Source organism: Equus asinus, chromosome 21 (assembly GCF_041296235.1).
Source record: "Equus asinus isolate D_3611 breed Donkey chromosome 21, EquAss-T2T_v2, whole genome shotgun sequence".
NCBI classification, from domain to species: domain Eukaryota; kingdom Metazoa; phylum Chordata; class Mammalia; order Perissodactyla; family Equidae; genus Equus; species Equus asinus.
Window position 1 is genome coordinate 60113759 of NC_091810.1, and position 23978 is coordinate 60137736.

At 41.0% G+C, this 23978-nt stretch overlaps 1 protein-coding gene across 5 annotated transcripts in view; it reads right to left on the reverse strand.

Annotated features, from left to right (window-relative positions):
• Positions 1-1384: 1384 nt before the first annotated feature.
• The window catches only part of STAC (SH3 and cysteine rich domain), a 151387-nt gene continuing 128793 nt past the window's right edge, over positions 1385-23978 (reverse strand). For 4 of the 5 annotated variants that reach the window (XM_044754895.2, XM_070492713.1, XM_014845807.3 and 1 more), the window contains 3 exons: positions 21175-21226; positions 20945-21082; positions 1385-6385 (listed from right to left, as the gene is read on the reverse strand). In XM_044754895.2, the coding sequence (XP_044610830.1) occupies positions 6287-6385; positions 20945-21082; positions 21175-21226 (289 nt within the window). In that variant the 3' untranslated portion in view covers positions 1385-6286. The remainder of the gene's footprint in view (positions 6386-20944; positions 21083-21174; positions 21227-23978) is intronic. The other variant, XM_044754896.2, reaches the window with a different exon arrangement.

A 23978-nucleotide genomic window follows, 5' to 3' on the forward strand; every position in this document is an offset into this window, starting at 1 on the left:
TGAACCCCGGGCCCCAGCAGCAGAGCGCGCAAACTTAACCACTCGGCCACGGAGCCGGCCCCTGTGAATTTTTTAAAACCCTAGTTACCCCTGTTGTGAAGAAGTCTGTATATTTGTTTTCATTTTGATGGTGTTTTAACCTTTATTATTCTATGAATTAATTTTCTCTGGGTTCCTAAACATCAGAATTGATGAGGAATGGATGAAATTTTACCTGCATGGAACACTCTCCTTGGGGCATTTGTCTAGAGAGGAGATATGAGATATGAATTTAAACCATCTTTGGAATGAGGTGTGGCATAACCAAGTAAGCAGTCTCCTCCTTCCATCCCCCCACCATCCCTCACCCAACCCCATCTCCTCCTCCTCACCAGCTCCTCTACCCTCCACTCAGTCTTCTACGAACACTGCTGATACTGCTCAAACACTCAATGCCACAGCATTAAGACAGTGCACTGTTGGAAACATTTATACTCAAAAGTTAAAAAGAATTGTCTCACCTCCACAAGATCTAAATGCACCTCATCTCCACCAAATACCCTCCCTCATCATCCGTAAACTCTAGTGAAATCAAAGTGCTTCAAGTGTTGGGAAATTGTAAAAGAGAAGGCTGAAAAGAAATCTTTCCACTTTTAATCAAAATCGCCTTTTTGGAAAGTGAGGACATTTTTCGCTTGACAGGTTTGAACTTTGGTAGACCCTGTTCCTAATGGAATCAGCATTGCTCCAGCATATTCTTGTGATTCACTGTCCTTTCCCTATTGTAGCACACACATACGTTTTCAGTATTACTGTTTGATTACAGTCTTTCCCAGTAAACTCCAAAAATATTTGTTTATTTCACTGCAAAAATGACATCCATCAAAATGACCAAAGGAAAATCCATGTCTTGAAACAGGCAGCTAGTGATTCACCATGCCCAGATTTAGACTGTTGGGTATGAATGCATTTTATCAGTTCATTAAGTGGTATTCACCCTCACTCGTCTTGGAGGAGGCACACACGGAGCTGTGATGTCATCCCCACCCAAGAGTGACTGCTGATTTCATTGTAATTTTTCTCTCTGTCAAGACTCCCTGACCCAATGTTGAAGGTTTTCCAAGAATATTTTTGGAAACTCTTCACTTTAAAGTGGTTCCTTTACAGTTTACTCCATGGAGTTAGAGAAAATGTTTACTTAGGAAAGGCCTTAGTGATTCATCCTAAATGTAGAGGTGGAAACTGTGGTGGAGAGCACTGGCATTTCCTCCCTCCAAGGGCTGGCATTAAAGAAGCCATTGGAGGTCCTTGCAAGGTGTCTTTACATTTCTGTCCCACCATTTCTTGCTATGGACTTTCATGTCTTTGAGAGAGCACATTAGCAAAAATAAATGAGAACATAGATGACCTGAATACTTTAAGCATTTATTTAGTAGATACATATTTAACTTTATACACTGCAGACATAACTTTTCTTTTTTGCCGAATTCTTTGAACATTTATAAAGATAACTGGTATTTTAGGGCACAAAATAAAATGCTAATCAATTCCTCAAGCAGAAGCCATATGAACTGTATTTTCTGACCACAATGCACAATGGTTTTAATCACACACACACATGAAATTAAAAAATCTAAGAAAAAAATAAAAACTGTAATTACAGAGTATTTAGAAATGAATGAAAATGGGAAAACTTTAATACAGTCAAAGCTGAACTCAGAGGAAAAGTCATAACCTTGGATGATTTTTTTTTTCACCTTAATAAGGAATGAAAGTAAATGAACCAAGTACATAATTTCAAGAAGCTAGTTTAAAAAGAGAAGATAGACAAAGAAAAATATTGCCATGCATAAAAAAAGATGGGATCAGGTGAGTAATCTGAGAAACTGAGTAAATGAGGCCAGTGGAGGAAATCTGAAGATGATCCACCATTTTTCTTGGAAATAGGTATTATACTTTTCTAAGGTATATTTTCGGGGCTTTAGTACATCCTGACTTCCATGAAGACATGGGAGTTTTTCAATAGCTGTTTAAACTTGATGATGAGATAATAAAAAAATCAGCCACTTTTTCATTTTTAAAAAGGAGCTCTAAAATAAATTGCTATCATCTGGCTAAAATTTCAAGGTACAGTTAAAAGTTTCCATTACCCACAGGAAGATTGAGGACTATTTAAATTTCCTTATTGGAAGCTAAGAAAAAACATGTTCCAAGGGTCAAAAACACCAGGTGTTGTACAAAACACACAACAGAATGGCAACTGAGCAAAAGTGAACAGATTGTTAGAGGATGTCATTAAACTAGTTTTATTTTTTTGTCCGAGTTGTTTGTAAGGGCTTTTGTTTTGGGATAAAACTGTGGAGCACACCTGCTCACTCAGTTTCACGGGGCTACTATTTTGGGCGATGCTGAACTTTCTTTTACTCTCAGATTTATACCAGCCTACGCCCTGCTGGTCAGTATTTGCTAAAGCTATGGGAACACAATAAAGCTACTCTTACTCCTGAGTTTTCCATCCCTTGGGGACAGAGGTCCCAACTTTCTCCTATTCTCTACAGATTCAAGAGTAGATTGTCTTTCAGCCTTCATTTTTACTATGATTGTGCACTTTTGTCCTTTTCAAGACTTCACAGGTATCCTAGTGAGATGCAGAAAGAGAGGGGCCATCAGGGAGCACTGGGGCTCTTAGGTGGACCCCACATTATATGAGAATTCTCTACCGCAGTATTTTCCAAACTACGTTCCTTGGTGTGTTCTAGTTCATGCTAATAGGTGTTCCATAGTTTTAAATCCCCTTTTACAGATTCACCTTCAAAATTAGCAAATTAAAGGCTCTGAGAAGTCTTGATTGAAAAAGTCTGGCTCACTTTATTGAATCTAAGCTTCTTTTTGAACACACAACACTTTTTCACAGCTGCTTGGGCCTGGCTCTAGGCTGGGGCCAATAGTATGTTTCCTTCCTGGCTCTCTTCTCCTTGGAGCAGCCAGTGGCCTGGACTAGCTTTTGAACTTCCAAGATGTTTTCCTGCCTTTTAGCAGTACTTGGCACCAGGCTATTTACATGTGTTGTGATCTTCCAACTGATTTTATTTTTCTCCCTTTAATAGCAAAGAGGACTAGCTCTGATAAGCTCCTACCATGTGTCAGCCTACTAGATGCTTTCAATATGTAGCCCAGATCCTGGACTCTTCCTCTTGATGGGAGTGTGTGTGCATGTGGGTGTGTGTGTTTGTCATGTAGAGTTGGGCAGGAAAAGTGGCCTGTGAAATCAACTGTGCTGGTAGCCAGTTGGACCTCTACACATAGGCTCTCTTTGCAGCCCCACTGCTCACATTAAAGGTGACTCAGATGTCTACAAATGATGGGGGTGAAAGAAGTTTTATTCTTCATCTTCTGGAGCACAGAGGAAAGTTCAATGAGTTATTAATTTCAAATTCATCATGATAGAATCCAAGTCCTACAGCACTGGTAGTAAAGTATAGGGCACAGCTCTCCTGGTTTAGCTGGATATGTGCCATCCCTTAGCTGGAGGCAGGGGCAGGAGGTGAGCGAGTACAAGGCTGTTCCCTCAGACTATGAAGAATATCCCCCCAGATACCTTTTCTCTTCTTCATATTAGCACTTTCCCCTCCTTCCCTGTCCCCTCACCAGAGTCTGTATCCTAAGGTCTTCATCTCATCTCCATTCTGAAAGCCTTTCTTCCAGACATTTCTTGAGTCTTGGAAACCTTCAAGACTTTGGTAGGTAATAGCAATCGCTGTTCTTGCCCTTTCTGTAGACAGGCAGGAGGAGAAACAGAACTATGGCTCCTAAAATTTCTGTGTGTGTGTAAGCATTATGGCAATCTGTGCTTTGAGGAACATCTTGCTCTTTCTTTGATATCTGGATGACTCCAGATCTTTAAGGAATGCTATACATCTTGCATTTGGAGGGTTAAGCACCTTCCAATACCTGATGTTTGCAAAAACTGTTGGGCCTGGCTGTGCAGAAAGAGTATTTTTTCTCCTTTCTAACGCTGGCACACTTACAAAGTCCCTCTTTCAGTTATCTATTTCTGTATAACAAATCACTCCAAAACTTAGTGATTTTAAAAAAACAAACCATATTTATCTTCTCATAAATCTAGAACTTGGGCAGGACTCAGCAGGACGATTTCTGCTTGGTGATATCTGGGCGCTTAGCCACAGAAATGTGCGGTCTCTCCACTGGGTCTCTTCTCCATGGTGGCCTGATAGGAGATAAACTTAACATGGTGGCTCAGGGTTTCAAGGCTGAGTGTTCCAAACGATTAAGGCAGAAGCTGCAAGGATTTTTGTGACCTAGCATCAGATGTGGTGCAGTATCACTTTCGCCGTATTCTATTGGTCATGTAAGACCAGCCCTGACTCCATGTGGAACGGAGTTACACAAAGGCGAGGATATCAGGAGGCAGGGATCATTGGAGGATCAGCTTGGAGGCTGGCTACCACAGCCTCCTTCTGTTCAACTTCAAAAGGCAAACTGATTTTTTAGTGCAAATTAAACTTGCATAGGATGTGACATCACTGTATCCAAAAGCTTCAGTGGATATTCCACCAGAAAGAAGAGATCGCGACACATGTTTTTCTATGCTCTTTCTGGCCACTGTGTTATCTTTATTAAATGGAATATTGAATTAGAGGCAAAGAGCGTTTATACTCTGGCATTATATTTTATAGAATAGCAGTCATATCTTTCATTCTGGCTCTCAAAGAATCCATCTTGACTCTGTACATTCAGTTTTGCACATTGTGTCAGAGAGGGAGGAAATTCTGGATGCTGGCTTTAAAATGAGAGTAAGGCATCCAAACTACTGTGAAACCAGCAGCCACCCTGTCTCAGCTCCCAACTTCATACTGAACAGTAACAAAAGAAATAAATGACGACTAATGATGCTTTGGTTTGGCAAATAACGCTTACATGCACAGATGCATCCACTTAAGTCTTTTCAAAACCAATTTTTCTAATGATTTTATTGCTCTGTAACAAAATAAACCAAACTGACATTGATTCCAAGGTCACTGTGAATTGCAGTTTAACTGTATTAATGACTAATAGGATGCAAGTTTGAATGCCAGGAGGAGGCTTGAGGAGGAAGGCATCACAGTATATTGCATTCTTGTAAACATTAGTATAAGTACAGAGTAATAGAGATTCCCCTAGTTGATGCCAAATAGGCCCTAAGTTCCTCTGCTTTCAGAGGGATGAAGCATTAAGGATTCTTTCCCATTTTACCTCTGCTAGGGTATAATATACTGCCCTAAAGAAGAATGGATTCCAATTTGGCTACTTTTCTCCTAAGATGCTGTTTTTCATTCTCCTCCATGTTTCTGGTTCCCTGTAAGTTGGGCTCAACCTCCAAAATGGAGTCCTACATGATGGCATGAGGGAAAAATGCTGCCTGCTCCCCAGCACAGAGCATGTAACATAAAAATGGAGCTCATTATCGAGACTTTTTCCCACCTTCTCCTACCTAGCTCCATCGCCTTGGGGAAAGCCCTTCATAACTGAAGGGGCTGTATAACCTTCAATAAATAAGGGCTCTTTGCTCCATCTTCCCCCGACGTCGCCCTTTGTATCTATGCCTCGTATCTTGTTCTGTTACCTCTGTCAGTAACTAGAGCAGCAGGAGGGTGTGCCCATCAGCCATCTTTGGGCAGATAGGTCTTTGCAGTTAGTGCCACGTCACCTTAGTCCTCACATCTAATGCACACCACCAGGATTTACTCAGAGGACAGAAGAGACAGCGCAATCACAAAGTTAGGGGGCCTGAGGGGTACACTGGAATGTTGGGGGCTAGGAAGTAGGACTTCCTGATGCTCTGCTGAGAGACTGCTTGGGGTCTCAAATATGATGATGCTGATTGGTTGGGACTGGGGACAAAGGTCTGGAACCAGAATCACACTTGGCTGCATGGATCTGAGCCTCACACTGGGGCCGCACTGCAAACTTGGGGCACATTCCAGCAGGTTAACTTACACCACACAGACAGGGCGGGAGTTGAGTCCTGGCGGACAGCTGTGGTTGCTGCCCTGCTGCCCCTGCTGAGTACGGCGCTCCGCTCTGCCAGCCGACTCTCTCAGCTTCATCCCCTCCTTGGGCAGCCTGGATATGCTGTGCGATGGGCCCTCTGTCTTGTGGCTGTTCGTCCACAGTCTCAGATCCTTGAGTCTTGTCTCACTGTTTCCTGGGTGGCCGGGTCAGTGCGGCAGCTCCTCTGGGTTGACACAGTGTGAGATGAGGCATCGCAGCAGAGCTTGCCTACTGCAGAAGGAGGAGCGGCCAGCAATCAGATGTCTTCTAGGACATCGAGGGGGACGAGGCCTCTCTTCTTTCCACTGAGGACTCTGATAAAGCCGTCTTGCTCTTCTTCAGAAGTCACACAGATCTGAATGTGAAAGAAGAAAAAACCAAAAGTGTCAACAAGAAAGAAGTTAGAACTTGAGTTTGAATCACTGCTGGCTGAGGTCAGTGGCCCATCACACTGGAAAAGGGAGAACAGGTGCAGGGTGGGAAATTGTGGCTCTGTGAGAAAAAAATTGAATCACAAATTAGGCAGAACCCTAGGTTTGGAACTAGGCCCAGGCATTGAAGATTTTCTGATTTATGAACGAGGATCAATAAAATGGGATTGATAATACTGTGTCCCTCTGAAGAGTCACTATGAGGACAGAATGAGATAACGCTTATCACAGAGCCTACCATTTGGCATGCAATCAGTCCTCAATACGTTATTTAAAGATCCAAAATAACAGTTGCCATTTAGCAGGCTCCTGTCATGTGCTTGGAAGTTTATACATATAATATTAGGAAGTCAAAGGAAGCTATTTCATTCCTGGCCCCAAGCAAATAAATGCCAACATCTCCCATATTCCAGAGTAAGCCACCTGCGCTGCACTTAAAAATGAAGTGGCTAAAATCCATTTGGGTAGCCTTGTCACTCACTGCTCATAGGATACTGAAGGGCACATAAGGGTGGATATGGCCAGATGTAAATGAGAAGAGGTTTTCGAATAGAGCTGTTAGTGTGTTGTGAGTTTCTCCCACTCGACCTGCTTCCATGGGTGGTGGGTTATGTCTTAGGTTGGATTCCTTAACAGAGCCTGAGACAAGAATTCCTGTACAAGTGACCTATCGAGGGCGTGCTCTCAGGAGCTGGGAAGTGAGGGAAGCAGGATGGGGCAGGAGAAGGAGCTAAGCAATGGTGTGGTGTCAGCTGGAGATGAGCCTCAGTCTGATCCTATGAGAATCTTGGAGCATGAAGTGCACCATGGGGTTGTCCTACTTTGAAGCAAAGGATCTGGCCTTTTGGACTCAATGTCAGCCACTGGCCACTAGCTGATCTGGGGCGTGAGAGGCATAACCTTGCAGATGAGGCAGCTCTTGTTCCACCAAGGGGGATTCGCTGGAGAAGGAGCAGCTGTGAGTTGTTAGTAGCCAACATGGCAACTGGGAGCTGGGCACACACACTTAGTGAAGGGAGTGTGTGCAGGACACCAACAGAAACCACCAAAGTGGGCTCTTCTTTCACACAAGATGAGGGGCTTTAATAGGACACATAAAGAGCTTGATTTATGCCTCCTGGTATGTGGGGCATACAATGGACTCATATGTGAATCATGTTTCAGAAATCTACTGTGTGAGAAATGTGAATGGAAAAGGACTCAGACAGTGAAGTAAAGACGGATTAATTTATAAGAGCAGAAGATTGTGTTGACTTTCACAAAGACCAGAGGTGGGTCACTTGTGAGAGAGTAATAGCCCAGGAGTCATGTTAGATTGTACTAGAACCTGATGGGTAAAGTGACCCCCAAAAAGAGGGTGGACTATTTGATTTTCAAAAGTTGAGACCTGCCGTTGCCCATGACAGAAACACCACAGGTGAGAGACCTCAGTGATGGGCAGGGAGTATATGTCTTGTAAGAACCCAGAAAAATGCCTTGAGAGGAAGATTTACCTTTAAAATCTGTTAAAGAGTGAGTTTTCTTCTTTATTGAAATGTGCCGCAATTGAACAATCCTTAATAGAAGTTCAACCAGTCAGCAGCAATGAATAGCTGAACACCTGCCCCGTTGTGCAAGTTTGTTCTAGATGCTTATTTAAAACATGTTTAACTGAAATATTTAAATAAAGAAATCAAATTTGAAAACAACTCACTGACACATGCACACATAGATGTTGTATTGTGTTGATGCTGAACAGAGAGAACACTGGACAAGAAATCAGAAAACCAAAATCCTGGCCAGAGCTAAGAGCCTTAAACCATTACCTTATGCCTTAGAATAACTAAAAAATGGACTGCAGTTTGGGTCTCCATTAGTTTTTTGGGTCATTTTCAGAGTTTTCCATCATTTATATGAATAGTAAATTTCAGTCTCTTTAGCAAAACACCCGTGATGGTTCAGATGCGTGTCTATATAGAGAGTAAACCTTTGCTTATCCTTCTCTCTCTTAGGATTTCAGTGTGGAAGAGAAACGTTGCTTGATGGAGGCAGTGGAAGAGTTGTTTGGAGGTGTCGCAGAAACAGGAGGCCAAGAAGCACAAACGTTCATGCTTTGTTGGATATATTCACTTATTTTGCTCCTTCTAGTTGGCATCTCTAGAGTTATTTGATTTTGGGAGTCCTTTGTAAGGACGAGGAGCTCTGCACCCACTATGTACAGCTTAGACAGGTTTGGGAGCAGATAATGGGTAAGTAAATGAAGAAGTTAAAGAAAGTTGAAAATAATGAGTACAAATGGCTGAAAAATAGGCTTCAGCAGCTTTCTCTCTACCCAGAAATGAAGGTCTAGAATTTGAAATTCTGGTGGTACAAATACTAACTTTCCAAGCTTGAGAATCTAGCATTTTAGGAAGAAACGGCAAAGTTGGAAACATTTCCTTTCGTTAGAGGTGGGATGGAAAGATCAGTCCAGAAGATTAATTACAGGGAGAAGAGAGGGGGAAGGGGGTGGGAGCCAGAAGAACTCCTTTGGGTTGGAAGGCCATGAATAAGTGACCAACTTGTCTTGGTTTGCCCGGGACGTTCTCAGTTTTCGCACTGAAAGTCCCCCGAAACCAGGAACTTCCTCATCCCAGACAACTGAACAGTTGTTTATTCTAGCAAATGTGTTACTCATCACGCTCTCAGACCTACTTCAATTGTCTAAGGACCCTTAATTCCCCACTTTCTACATTCGTTCATTCAAGAAATTTTTATTGGGTGCCTTCTATGTACCAGATGCCATTCCAGAAGCTGAGGAACTAGCAGAAAAAAAAAAAAGAGAGGCAGACCAATCCCTGCTCTCACAGAGCCTGCTGAGCAGAACTGAGAGGCAAGAGCTTCATTGAGTAATGACCTATATGATGAGCCTGAGGGCCAGGCCTGTTTTAATCCAATTATCCATTGAACAATACTTAATAAACCCACTGACCACGTAAATCATTAATATTTTTTGAATGAATTAACGAGTGAAGAAAAGGGTGCTGATGTGAACATGTATGGCAATCTGATCTAGCCTTGGGGGTAAGGAAGACCTCCCTGAAGAAACAAGATTTAAGCAAAGAGAGGGAGGTATTGTGGGAGGGAGGGAAAAGAGTAGAATAGGAACAAATTCCAGGGTCAAGAGACTGCGGCACTGTAGAGTGACTAACTAGAACAGTGTAGCTGGAACAGGGAGTTGGAGGTGCTGAAAGGTGCGCGATGAAGCCAGAAAGGCTGGCAGGGTCACGAATGTGCAGGAAATGCAAGGCTTGCTAAATCCCCTACTTGACCTTCTGACCTATCTCATTGACTGGAACCGGGTCAAAAGCCAACCACTAAAATAATCACCAGCAAGGGGAATGGAACCAATTCAATCAATTCAGTTAAGGTTTACCTGAATCATGAACCATTGAGATGGACAAGAGAACAAAAATCAGGGCTTTGCAGATGGGAAAAGGGCTAAAAGGACTATTGGTATCTACCAACTGTTGAGGATTTTTAAGTGGAGAGAGGAACTGGTCAGATTTATTTAAAGCAGCTCTCTTTCCTCTCTTCTGTCTTTTCCTCTTCTCACCTCTCCTCTCCCTTCTTCTTTTGTTAACCATTGTCTCCCTTGCCTCTCTCCCGCCTTCTCATCTTCTCTTCCTTTTTCCTCCTCTCTCTCTTTTCTCTCCAGCCAGAAGCCTTCTGAAGGTTGCAGCAATTTTCTTCTCACTGCTGAAGAATCCTAACTTGTCCACCCAGCTTGCTGACCATGGTACAGACCTGGCTCGGGCACATCATGTGTGCAGCAGTGGTGAGCTGGGCATCTCAGTACCAAGGCAGAGACAGCACACACAGAGCAGAGGCACCACTCACACAGCAAACCTTCTCCAGCCAGCCCAGTGCTTACCTAACTCTCACTCCCAGCTACCACCAGCCCCTCAGAGACTTTGCATTTGTAATATGAGACAGATAGTTTATGGTCTTTCAGCTTTGAAAGACTTACCCCATTTCTTTCCCAATCTCATGCCCCAAAGCCTAGACTCTTTGCTGGATTGCAGGTCCATCTTGATAATTAAACTTTAACAGTCAGCATTCAATCTTTGGCCTCTTAGTCATTATTATCATCATCATCATTATTATTATTTTAACGCCACTCATCCACGTTTCTGCTCTGGTTTCTGAATTTGTAGCTCAACCACCCTCCTGCTCTCACGTCCCTCAATTCTTAAAGACTATTAGAGTGGACTGGATTTTCCACTCTTGTCTCTACTTGATATCTGATTGCTGATCCACTCCTAGGACCTCTGCTTCTTTTCCTGTGTTGCCCCAAATTATGCTACCTGCTGGTTAAGTGTCCCTCTTGACCCAGTCCCATTTAGGTCCTAACTGGCTAAAATCCTACAGTTTCTTTTTTTTGAGGAGAAAACTACAGAACTTTGACTGATACAAAATCTTGAATCCATGAAAGAACATGATCATATTCCTGGATGCTAAGATTAAATGTAACAATGTTAATTCTCCCTAGTTCATTTATAAGTTCACTTTCAAGTTCACTTCACTTCATCAAAAGGCATTTTTAATTGATAAACACAAATTTTTATCTGGAAGAATAGCAGGAAATTATATTTTTTTCATATAAATATATATACATACATGCACACACTTTTTTAAGGTACAGTGATGGAAACTCATTCCATCTAACCCACTTCTGGGAGCACATATGCTAATAACACTTAAAGTTTTCCCTTGCATTGCCTCCAAACTCGTTAACATTCAAATGTGCTGCCACTTATAACTGAGGAGCAGTCATTTTATTTAAAAATATTTCTCGCCTAGCAATCCTGGATTCAGTCTTCCTCTCAAAATATCTATGAATAATGGGGGTGGGGGTGGGGAAGAAATGTTATAACACAGAATGCCAAGATGGATAGCCATTCCAGAAGGTGATTGGAATTTCCATAAGACCTTTGGAGAGGAACTCAGTTGATGACTGAGGCAAGTTGTGCTGCTGGATCAAGGACAAATCTCTGAGCCTAAAAGATGACTCTTCCTTCATGGTCTATCCCACGCTCAGAGATGCAGCAGCTGCCCTGAGCAGAAAATGGGGTAGCCATGTCTTGATACTATGGGCTCGACTTCCTGACGTAGTCAAAATTCACTTTTTCCCTCCCATTCTACCCTCCTCCCCATCAATGCTTCTCTTTCTACATTTATTGGGAAATGACAGGAAGTAGGGGAAAATTAGAGGTGGCACAAGTGTCTCCTGTGAGGCGAGGTCTCAGCAAATAAAATACAGCGAGTGGGAATGAAGACAGAAAGACCATGGGATCTTGCATGAAGGAGAAAGTAGTTTATCATGTACTCCAGGAGTTTAGAATGTTGAGGCAAAAAGCAATGGTGATAGAACCAAATCCTAACTCAACCCAGCAGACCAACATTGAATGAATGCCTCTTAGATACTAGAAGTTAGTATGAGAGCAATGCATGACTACCTAATCCTCCAACTGAGTATACTTGAAAACCCATGAGTGGACGCTGAGCTAGACCACACTGATGCACTCATCTTCTCAGCTGGGAAACCTCAGCTCTGCACTGATCGCTCCCTGTTCTAGGGTAAGTAAATTGCTTGAGGCAGATGCCATTGGTTGATATCATCAGTCATTTCTGCCCTTTTCCATGCAGCAGAGTCCTGACTTTTGTTCTTTTGTCCATCCCTACCCTATTTGACTCAGGTAAATTCTAATTGGTCCTAACCTGTTTCTATTCTCCTTGCTAGTGATTCTCTTAGTGACTCCCTTGAGACTCAGTTCCAGCCAATGAAACAGGATGGAATATCTGCTAGGGAACTTCCGGAAAAGTTTGTTTTCCTCTTAAAAAAGAAGCACTAGGAAGAATATCTCTTTCCTCATCTGGAAGGGTTTCTTGGAGTGGCTGCAGCTATCTGTGACCACTAGGGGAGGTGGCTGATATTTCAAGGATGGCGGAGCAGAAGGGTGGAAGAATCTAGATCCCTGACCATGGGATTAAGCTGCTGAATTTTGAATCCAAAAACTTCTCTGTATCCAGACCTCTTATTACGTGAGTAAAATACACCTTTTGAGGTCCACTCAATTTGAGTTTTGTAAATTGAGATGTGCATTAGTTTACTATTGCTGTTGTAATAAATCACCACAAATTTGGTGGCTTTAAACAACACAATTTATCACATTGCAGTTCTGTATTTCTTACGTCTGGGGGACTCAGCTAGTTTTCTCTGCTCTGGGTTTTATGAGGCCAAAATCAAGGATTCAACAGGGACTTTTTTGTTCTTTTATTTCCTTTCAATTCCAGACTCACTAAGGTTGTTGCCAAATCCAGTTCTTTGTGGTTGTAGGACTGAAGTTCCTGTTTCCTTGCTGGCTACCAGCCAAGGACATTCTCTGTTTCTGGGGACCGCCTGTATTCCCTGACTTGTGGCCCCTTCCTACATCTTCAAATCCAATAAGGGTGGATTGAGTCCTTCTCATACTTAATCTCTCTCTGACCCACCCTTTTTCATCATCTCTCTTCTGACCTCTTCTGCTGCATCTCTCTGACTTCAGCCAGACACATTTCATTGCCTTTAAGGGCTCAAGTGATTAGATTTGGTCAACCTAGATTATCTAGGATCTTGCTCTGTCAGAGTCCATAACCTTAATCACATCTGTGAAGTCCCTCTTGCACGAAATCTGCATTAGTTTCCTACGGCTGCTGTAACAAATTACCACAGATTTGGTGGCTTAAAACAGTGCAAATTTATTATCTTGCAGTTCTGGAGGTCAGAAGTCCTAAAATCAAGATGTTGGCTGGACTGCATTTCCTCTGGAGGCTCTAAGAGAGAATTGGTTTCCTAGCCTTCAGCTTCTAAAGGTCACCTGCATTCCTTGGCTTCTGGTCCCTTCCTCCATCTTCAAGGGCAGCAGCATGACATCTTCGAAACTCTCTCTCTCTCTGACCTCTGCTTCTGTCGTCACATTTCCTCTGACTCTGACTCTCCTGTCTTCCTCTTATAAGGACCTCTGTGATTACATTGGTCTCACATGGATAATTCAGGATACTCTCCCATCCTTAACTTAACCACATCTGCAAAGTCCCTTTTGCCAAGTAAGGTAACATATTCAAAGTTTTGGCGATTAGGACATGGGGCTGTTATTCTGCTTACCACAAGATGAAAGGATCAAGACTGTTACTATAAGACATTAAAAAAATATTGCAGGAAACATATGCTTATGTCTGAAAGAAAAACTTTTACACATATTGGATGCAATAGGTTGAAGGAAGACTTGACCTTGATGTCTTAAGGGGAGAATCTCTTGAGATGAAGAGATAATGTAATGAGATGCAAAAATAAGATGCTGCAGAGGAAAGGGGGCTGATTGAGAAGAAGACTACAAAGAAATAAGCACTAAATTAAAATCTATGTTAGAAGTAATGAAAGACTGAATTAAAACTTCAGGAAATTAAAATGAAGTGGAGGATTATCTTGAAACGTTCTCTTAGGGAGAAGTGGAGAGTGATAAAGTGGACAGCAATAAAGAGATTAAAACTATAAAGGAAATATTGTGAAATAGAGATGATCCAACCAAAGAGCTATTAAGTTCCTAAAGAAAGAAGCATTAAGATCAAAAAGGCAAATGATAAACTGGGGAAAATGTTTGCCACACATGGTAGACCAGGTGAAAATAGTCTTAAAAGATAGAAAACTTTTTCAAAAGTGTAAGAAAACAGGCAAAGTATGTAAACAGATTATTCATAAAAAAATACAAATATCTCATCACACGCATGATAAAATTTCAACCTCACTAACTATTCAGGAAATGCAGATTAACATGAAATATTATTCATCTATCAAAATGATAGATATCACAAAGAGTAAAGTTCATTTCTGGCAAGGATGTGGTGACCTGAATATTCTCATAAACAACTGATGTGGGTACAAATTGGCACAAACTTTTTGGAGGCAATTTGGCAGTATGTATCAAGAACTGTAAAAACCTTTTGTCCATTTTTGTATAAATTTTAAAGTATATCCTAAGGAAGTAATCAGTTATGGAGAAAGATTTAGGTTTAAAGATGTTCATTGCAGTTATCAATAATAACAATAAAAAAAGAAAAACTCTGAATATTCAACAATAGGGGAATACTTAAATACATTCTCGTACGTCTAGAGAGGGGTTGGCAAACTTTTTCTGTAAAGGACCAAATAGCAAATATTTTAGGCTTTGCAGGGCATATGTTCTCTGTTGCAACGACTGAGCTCAGCAGTTGTAGCGTGGAAGCAGCCACAGACAATACACATATGAATGAATGTAGCTTTGTTCTAATAAACTTTATTTAAAAAACAGGTCCAGATTTGACCCATGGGTCATAGTTTGCCAACCTGGGATCTATGTGATGAAATGTTATGCAACTGTTAAAAACGGTTTTGATAAACATTTAGTGACTAAGTTAAAAAAAATTGGAAAACTAAATAGAATGTGATATCAAAATATGAATTAGGAGAAAAGGTGGATGGGAAATACACGAAAGTGTTTATGTTGATAATAACTTGATGGTTGAATTACCTGTGCTCTTTATTTTCTTCTTTATATATTTTTTGGGGTATTTTCCAAATTTTCTCCACAATAAATGCATTTTAGTTTTAGAATGTAAAAATAATTTATCCGTTTTTCTTTAAAGCTTTGGTAGAATACAAGGACTCCATGAAAATAGTTCTATAGGGATGACAGAATTATGGACGGATTTAAAAATATTTTTATGGTGTTTCAAGTTGATTTAATAAGGATTTTTTTAAATTTCAAAAATGAAGAAAACATACTCTTGTGTCAAGGCAAACTCTAGTTGTGTTCACAACAAAAGAATAACTTAATTCTATTGGCAACGAGAGTTCTGTGAAAAAATAATACAATAATTGTGAGACAAATTAACCCCCGAGGTAGAAATGTGATTTAATCAAAGAGATGCATTGCATTTATTTTCAGTATCAACTTTATTCTATTTCCCCACTAATGACTAGTTGTCTCTTTATATTTTTAGAGTTACAAATATCATGCTGGCTATTTTCTGATGTTTGCTAGGTGATTTTAGGTGGCATTGGTTGCTGCAGATGAATTCCCCCTTTAGGCTTTTCTGTGAATGCTGATGGCCAAAAGGCAAATGACCTTGCTAAGCACCAGTGGTGGCCAGGCACCATGCTGTCATTTTACCCAGGTGGAGACATTGAACCCTCACGTCCACGTCAAGAGGGAGATGCTGCTATGCTGATTTTACAGATGGAAACGTTGACGTTCAGAGGTGACTTTGCCAAAATCACACAGGATATGGATCCATTTCTGTATGACGCTAGAATCCATGTTTTTGCTGCTACTTTGTAGTACTCCCCTCAATTAACAAGCATGTTTTGAAATTTTACACCTAAAATAGTTTAAGACACTAAAGCGGAGACAAGTTTTAAAATTTTTTCTCAAGAATAGATTTTTAAAATGCAAATTTTCTTTCAGGTGACTGACATTTATAAAAAAATGGGTTGCCATGTTGATGACAAAGATTGAAAATAGAGAATTTGTGTAGGGGTAGAGACCTCAGGGCCTATTATTGACTCATAGGTAATTGTAAATAAAAATGCCTTCCTTTGTCACAAATCTAGGATAACACTTAAAAGTGAGATAATGGAAATGAAGGTCATTCTCAAACTTTAGCTTTGATTAGAACACCTGGGGTGTTTGTAAAAGAGACTGATTCTCTGTGTTTATCCTGAAAACTTCTGTTTCAGCAGGTCTGGGATGGAGTCAGGAATCTGCATTTTCAGCAAGCTCCCAGGTGAATCTGATTCATGTGGTCTTCAGACCGCACCTTGAGAAAGACCAGGCTGGGCAAACATCAGGGGTTATGAGACATTCCTAATGAATTGTTGGCAGATCCATGTGGTTCCAGTTTCAGGCTGAAATGCTATGTTGTGCCTTGAACACTGCTGATTGCAGAGGCTGGGTTGTTGGCCTCACCCCCCCTCCCAGTAGATTGTCAGTTCAACCGTGAGAGTGGAGCCCATTCTCAGAAAATATTTTTTGGGGCAATACGGCCAAGGAATTGGTAGACGTCACTGAGCAGATGTTCTACTTCTGGAAATTGATCAACTTGAGCAAATTCTAATTTGCCTTCTGGTTTCACTGATTTGTATTTTAATAACAAAAGCAATGTTTAACCTCAAATGGGGAAGCACAAGATTATTCTGAGAAACAAAGATCAATCATGCTGGCAAAATTATTTAACAACATTTTGCCAAGAAAGATGAACATCCTTCTTGAATTTATTTCATCCAAAAGACTTTCCAAGTTTGGGGAACAGGGAGGATACAGGTGGGTAAACTTGGAGAAGTCTGAAGCATTGGCGTGGAATCCAGCTGGGAAAAGTGCCTGTTTGCTTTGTGGGGTGTGTGTGGCGACAGAGACGGGCTCTCAGCCTGATGAGAATGATTGCAATGCTTGGAACTAAGAGTGACTCAGTACTGCTGAGTGTCCACATGAGCAGGAATTTGCTTTCAGGGGGCCCTGTGGTCCTAGGACACTCGCTTTTATGACACTTGCCTTCTCTGGGAGCCGCACTATGTACGTGGCACTTTACTGTTGAGTTTGTTCTGCATTATCAGGACACATGGGGGGCTCAGTGGGAGGCACTGGCTTGGAGCTTGCAGACCTAAGTTCAAGTTTCGCCCTGGTTACTTTCCAGGTTTTTGCTGCCTTAAGCAAGGCATAACCTCTATGAGCCTTTGCTTCCTCATTTAGAAAATATAAATAGTGAATAATGAACTTATAAAATTCATAGGGCACGTGTGGAACCCCAAATAAAATGTAGGTGTGTAAGCTTTATAAATATTATATAATATATATGTATGACATTGTTAAATAATGACTAGCAATAATGATGATACTTATACCAATTAGTATTCTGACGATGTCTAGGACAATATTAATTTGTTCTTTCCTTCTCTGTGAACCAGAGGCTGGAGACAAAAGCTTCTCTCTCAAGCAGCAGACCGTAAAACAGGGCATCACGATGCCAAAAAGGAATAGCCATGAGAGTTTTCCTTACATTTTTATGGGCGACATAGTGGTCTGTGCAATCTGCCAGGGGGGAGGGGTTCCCCGGGTGCTGTTGTTAAGAGAGGTCCCTTAGCTGCCACTGTTCTTTATAGGCAGATGATGGCTTCTTCTATCTCTGGGAAGCACTTGGGGAAGCAATGTGTTGGGCAAACACCAGCTCCAGGGAGAATGAGCAACTCTGGGCAAAAAATGAAGGAGAAGATCTTAAGAGAGGCGTATTTAATGCCAGCACATTGATGGCTTTTGATCTCTTTAAACATATATTCTGTTCACAAGGGACCAGGTAAAGGAGAGGTTATGTAATTTTCAAAATGCAGTCTGTCCTAAAGTGGGTATACTTTGTAAGCAATTTTTTTTTTTATGCTGAGGAAGATTTGCCCTGAGCTAACATCCATGCCAATCTTCCTTTATTTTTTGGTATCTGGGCTGCCAGCACAGCACGGCCACTAACAGAGCGTGGTGTAGGTTGGCTCCCAGGAACCAAACTTGGGCCGCTGAAGTGGAGCACATTGAACTTAACCAGTAGGCCACTGGAGCTGGCCCATAAGCAATTTTTGTAGGCAGGAAGAATGCCAATTTGAAGTAAGACTTTAAAACTGGGGTGAAACCATACAGCCCAGTGACCCAATTTCCTAAGGTTATTAGAGATTTTAATAACCAAAAATCATTAGACGGCATATACCTCTGGGGATACTTGCATTTATATAAGCAGCAGCTAACTACAATTAGATACAGCAATGGTGGGATGCGGTGATGTGTGTGTGTGCATGTGCAAGATTGAGGCCCAGGAAAATCACAGCAATGCTGTGTACTTTTACATTATTAAATTCAAAAGATAAGATTGAGTATTTTTAATTTCGCTTCTTTTTAAATTTAGTTTTTAAAAATTTACACTATGAAAGCAATTTAAATGGGAAGGAAAAAAGCCCTTAAACAAACCTTCCAATTTTTCCTTTTTTCCCTTATGTTTATATTAATTTTTCACCACCAGTGAGTCATTAATATTTAACTTACTCCCTTACTGTTTATAAAACCATCATCTAAGATGGTGACACAATATTTGAAGATCTCTCTCCTCTCTCCTAGGTCTGTCCCCACTTCTCCAGAGGAGATCTGATCAGGCCACATGTCCCAGGGCTTTATCATCATCTGGTAAAGCTTCTCCTTTCTGGTTCCTCCTTGGAGGTCATCAGGCCATTTTATCTCCTATGCCAGTTTTGCTGCACTCCTTTCCCATCCATTGCTCTCCTGTGGGTCATCTGGTACCACAGGATTCTGAGGTTCAGACAGGCCTGTGGTGGTGGTCATGGTGGCAGTGGTGGGGCTGTGGCGAGGAGGCCCATCAGGCCCGTAGGTCATGTCTAGTTCACTATGTTTCCAATTACAAAAATGGCCTTAGGCCCCATTTCCATCTGTTTCTTTGTGTTTACCTTGGGGGAGTGGTGACTGGGATCTGGGTCTGGATCCTAGAATTCTTTCGATAATTTTATCATAACACCATCAAAACCGTCTAGTCCTAACACTAGCCACTAAAGACAGTATTATTGTTGACTTAACCGCTCCATTGTTATGGAATTGTTCTTAATTCTCTTCACTAGGAACACCACTGTGATGACTATTTTTGCATAAAGTTTCCCCCCCTGTATTTTAGATTACTTTCTTGGCTACATTATAGAAAATGGAATTACTGCATTCATGAAGTTGAGCAATTTCATGGCTCTTAATACATGGCACCAAATCACTATACAATATGAGTGGACCAATGGATCCTCGTATTTATGAAGATGCCAACTGCACTGACTTCATCCCTGACTTTTGTTAAAATATATAGGGAAAAATGATACTCAGAATTATCGGTCTCTCATTCTCACTTTTATTTACTTGAATATAAAGGGAGGGGAAATGTAACATTTTTTTAAAAGTTGTGCCTCCATATTATAATTTTTCTTTAGATTTTCTTTTAGAAATTCTTTTGAATAGCCATAAAGAAAAGGTAAATCATATTCTTTGAGGGTGCACTTGTAGGTTTGAAGATAATTAGGTCATTTGGAGTCATATGTGGCATATAAAATGGTTGATCAAGTTAGGTAAAACAATTTTTTAAAATTACAAATCAGATGTAATTATAAAGTAATGACCGCTTTTCTTGTAGGACTTAGAAACTATCTTTGAAGGCAATTCCATTCGCGATGTCTTTTGGGTAACTCTAGTGAAGAGGGGTAGTATTAAAATTATTAATGCATTTTTTGTTTTGCACTTCTTTGTAGGGTGAGCCTCATCATTTTCAACCAGAGGCATTGATTGCCTCAGAAAATATTAGAATTATTATACCAAGAATGCAGACAGAAAGAGTGGCAAGGTTTGACTTTCAAAACTGGAAATTAGAGTTAATTGTGAGACTTTATTTGGAGGGAAAAGAAATTTCTAATGTTTAATTTCCAAAATCATCCCTAAATACACCAAGAGCAAACTTGAAGGTCTAAGCACATTATTTCACTCTGTAGTGATGATGCAGGACATGACACGAGGGGAGTTGCAGTCAGAGAAGAAGGGGCGGTAGGAAGCCCTCTCTCTGCTTGAAGAAGGCGAAGAAAGGCAGAGTAGGACAAAGAGCTGAGTTGTGCATGTCTTGTCTCTTTCTCCCTGTCATCATTCCAGGAGTGAGATGGGAAAGGATGATGCAAGGAGGGTGAAGGTGCAGGGGGTTCATGATTCACTTCTTAGGAAATGGACAGCATCATAGTGAACTCTACATTCAACATGGCACTGGAGCAAGATGGCGCCAGACACTTCTAGATTAGATATAGGGAGACGTTCAGGGCATGGGCCTGAGATACTCTCTGGTTATCTATGTCTTGCCTATGTTTAATGGAGTGACGTGAAGGTGTCTTGGGTTGCAGTGAGCAGGCAGAAGCTAGGAGTCTGGAAAAGGAGACCTAAGAAGGGTCTTTGTGACTGGAGTCCAATGCAACGAACCATGGAACACAGTAGGAAGTAACAACAAAGTATTCCCTAGAGACTATGGAAAATTAACCAGGCATTGGTGGAGACCAGCACAGAGCCCAGACTGGAGTAGCTGCCCACATCAGAGACCAGCAGTCCTCAGAGAAAAGCATGGGGACCAGATGTTCTCACTTTGCCGCCATGATGTTGTCTACATTTCGTCTTGTGAACAGATACCACCAAGTGAGCTTCCCAACATTTTGGTTTCGTGTGTTTAGATCCTACTACACATATTATTGGAGTAAGTATATCTTTTCTCAAACTGAATACTTTGAATGTGACCCCACTCATTTAGATTTATACGAGTTGCTATGTTTGTTAATAGGACTGTGACTCTACTTTGGTCACACTTGGTATGTGCTTGTGTGCTTTACTCACCTGATTCTCTTTCAGTGTTATCTGCCCCTGTTCCTTACACCCAATGAAGGTTCTAACACATCTAAAAATCTTCTCATTTTGTTGTACTCTCTGAACAAAGTTGGCTGGAAAGAAGCCAATCCTGTCTTGAATTTTCCCCTGAAAGGAAAAAGCAGGCATGCATCCACAATTGTAGCATTCATTGTAATTATAGATACCAAATGATTTTTTTTAAAGAAAGAAATACTTACTTTCCACCAGTCTTCATTGGAGTCTTCTAGAAGAGTAATCATGTCTCCTGGCCTAAAATGAAGAGTGAACGAGTGGGAGGAGAAGTAGAGGGGGAAAAGAGAAACAAATGGTAAAGTCAGAAGTAACAGTCTTTCATTTATACGAATAATCCTAAAATAAATAGAAATAAACATGATTTTTACCAGTCTTCCTACCCATGAAAACAGCTTTGTTAGACATTGAAACCAAGTGTAATTTCTGTGCTGTATTTTTAAAATAAGCTTTAGCTTTATTTTTACACATAGATGATCATATTTGCATTATAAAAAACTCCAAAATTTGGAAGTTGATAAGCTTCAAGGTGTAAGTCTCCCTTTATATTCTGCCCCACAATCCTGTTCCCATTGCCCATTGACCACTGTTAATGGTTTCCTGTGTCTCCTTCTAGACCCTTTTCCGTGCCCTTACATTCATATGTGGATATGTATACGTATTTTGATTTTTCTTTTGTTTACTATTGACATCTAGAATTAGTCATTATCTTAACATTATATCTTCTCAGTACCTTCTTGAAACCTAGTACACATTTTCCTAGCTCCACTTTCCCTGCCTCCCACCTTTTATGTCAGGATCATTTTGAATTTTGTTCTAGGCTCATATGTATACGTGTTTTACATCTTTCCTCAAGAATTACTTGGGTCTGGGGCCGGCCCCGTGGCGGAGTGGTTAAGTTTGCGCGCTCTGCTTCGGCGGCCCAGTGTTTCACCAGTTCTGCTCCTGGTGGATCTAGCACCGCTCATGAAGTCATGATGAGGCAGTGTCCCACATACAGAGCCAGATGGACCTACAACTAGAATATACAACTATGTACTGGGGGGCTTTGGGGAGAAGAAGCAGAAGGAAAAAAAGAAGATTGGCAACAGATGTTAGCTCAGGGCCACTCTTAAAAAAAAAAAAAAGAATTACTTGGGTTTAACTGAAGACTTACATGTTTTTTGTTGTTGGTTCTATTGTTGATGTGGTGGTTATTTGCCACTTCTTGTTTGATTCTCATGTCCACATGTGTGTGTGTTGTGTGTGTGGATGTGTGTTTTAATTCTTTCTACTCAGTACTTACAGAGCTTTTGCAATCTGAAGACTCATTTCCACCATGGGAAAATTTTGTCTACTATTTCTTTTGTTGTTTTCTCCCATCAATTTTCTCTCTTCTTTCCTTCTGGAACTTCTAGTCAACACATATTGGACCTTCTGGATCAATTGTCCACACCTTTTCTCATTCTGGTACATTTCCCATCTCTTTTTTTCCTCTATGTTCTTAAAACTTTTCTGAATTTTATCTTCCTAATTGCTTACTTTGTGTTTAGGTTTGTCTCTTCTATTGTTTATTATGATACTGAGACTTTTTAAGAAAAAAATTAATTTCCAAGGGTTCCTTATTATTTTCTGAAAATTTCCCTTCATATTTGCCACCTTCTGTTATAGACGCAATCTTATAATGGATCTTTCTGAGGATATTATTATATTCTTAAAGCAATATTTCTTCCCTTTATTGAATGATTTGATTCTAAGATTAGTTAGGCTGTTCTTTATCTTATTACTTCTCCTTCACATCAAGGGATTTTCTCCAGTATCTGTGCTTCTTGGTTGTTTCTTTATATTAATGACCAAAAACAGAGATAGAAGGATGTGGACAGCTGGGTGAGTTTCTCTGCTATTGCATACATCTGTATCTGCAATGGGTATCTCTCCCAAGTGTGGGGGCTAATTTCAGGCTCCATTTAAGAGAGCAAAATGTGTCAACTGATGCATTTCATTTTTGGATGTTTGGAGGGATAGAAGACAGGCAGTCTGGGGCCTCCTACCACCACCCAACTCGCTAAAACAGGAAGGCTTTCTTAACCCTGGTGAGAGAGGTCAGTTTATTTTTCTCCCAGAGCTGCCTTTTCCTTTCCCGCTGCTCTCTTGAAGGTCTGGAGGTCCAGAGTTATCTCAACAGAATTCTTTTTATTTCTCAGACCACTGTGCCCTCATAGCAGCCCTCCTTAGGCATGAGTTCCCTTTCTTTGAAGTGCAGGTTTTGGTTTCATTCTGGAGTCAAACACCATTGCTGCCTACTGTTCATTATAAGCAGTGATGTGGGGTTACGAACACAGTTGGGACTCTGTATCAGTTATATATTGCCATGATAATGCTGTGTAACAAACAGCCACAAAGCCTCAATGGCTCACTCATATGCCTAGGTGTTGGCTGGCTATTGACTGGGCTGACTGCAGTGACTTTGCCTCAGTCCATGTTTCTCATACCCCAGAAGGCTAGTTTGGACATTCACGGCAATGCCAGAGGTTTAAGAGCAGCAAATGGAAACATGCAAAACACACGAGGCCTCTAAGACTTAGGCCCAGAATTGACACATTGTCACTTCCGCCTCATTTTACTGGGCAAAGCTAATCACAAGGCCAGTCCAGACTCAAGGGATGGGGTAATAAGCTCTACGTCTGTGGTGAGAGGAACTGCAAAGTCTCATGGCAAAGGGCATGAATACAAGGGAGGGGTGAAGAATTGGGGCCATTAATACAGTTAAGCCACCAGAGACACCTTCCTGCTCTTTAGTGAATTTGCTGTGAGTTCAGCATCTCTTTGAAAGTGCTCCTGCATCTAATGTTGTTTTTTCCTGAGCATTCTTTGGTCTCTGGTCATCTACATTCTTCTTAACTCAATTCTATTTGCTGTGGTCTGCCAGGAAATTCCCAAGGTTATTGGGTGTCTGAGAGCATTATTTCTTGTTTTCTAGTACCATTATGAATGTATTCTTAAAAAAAATATA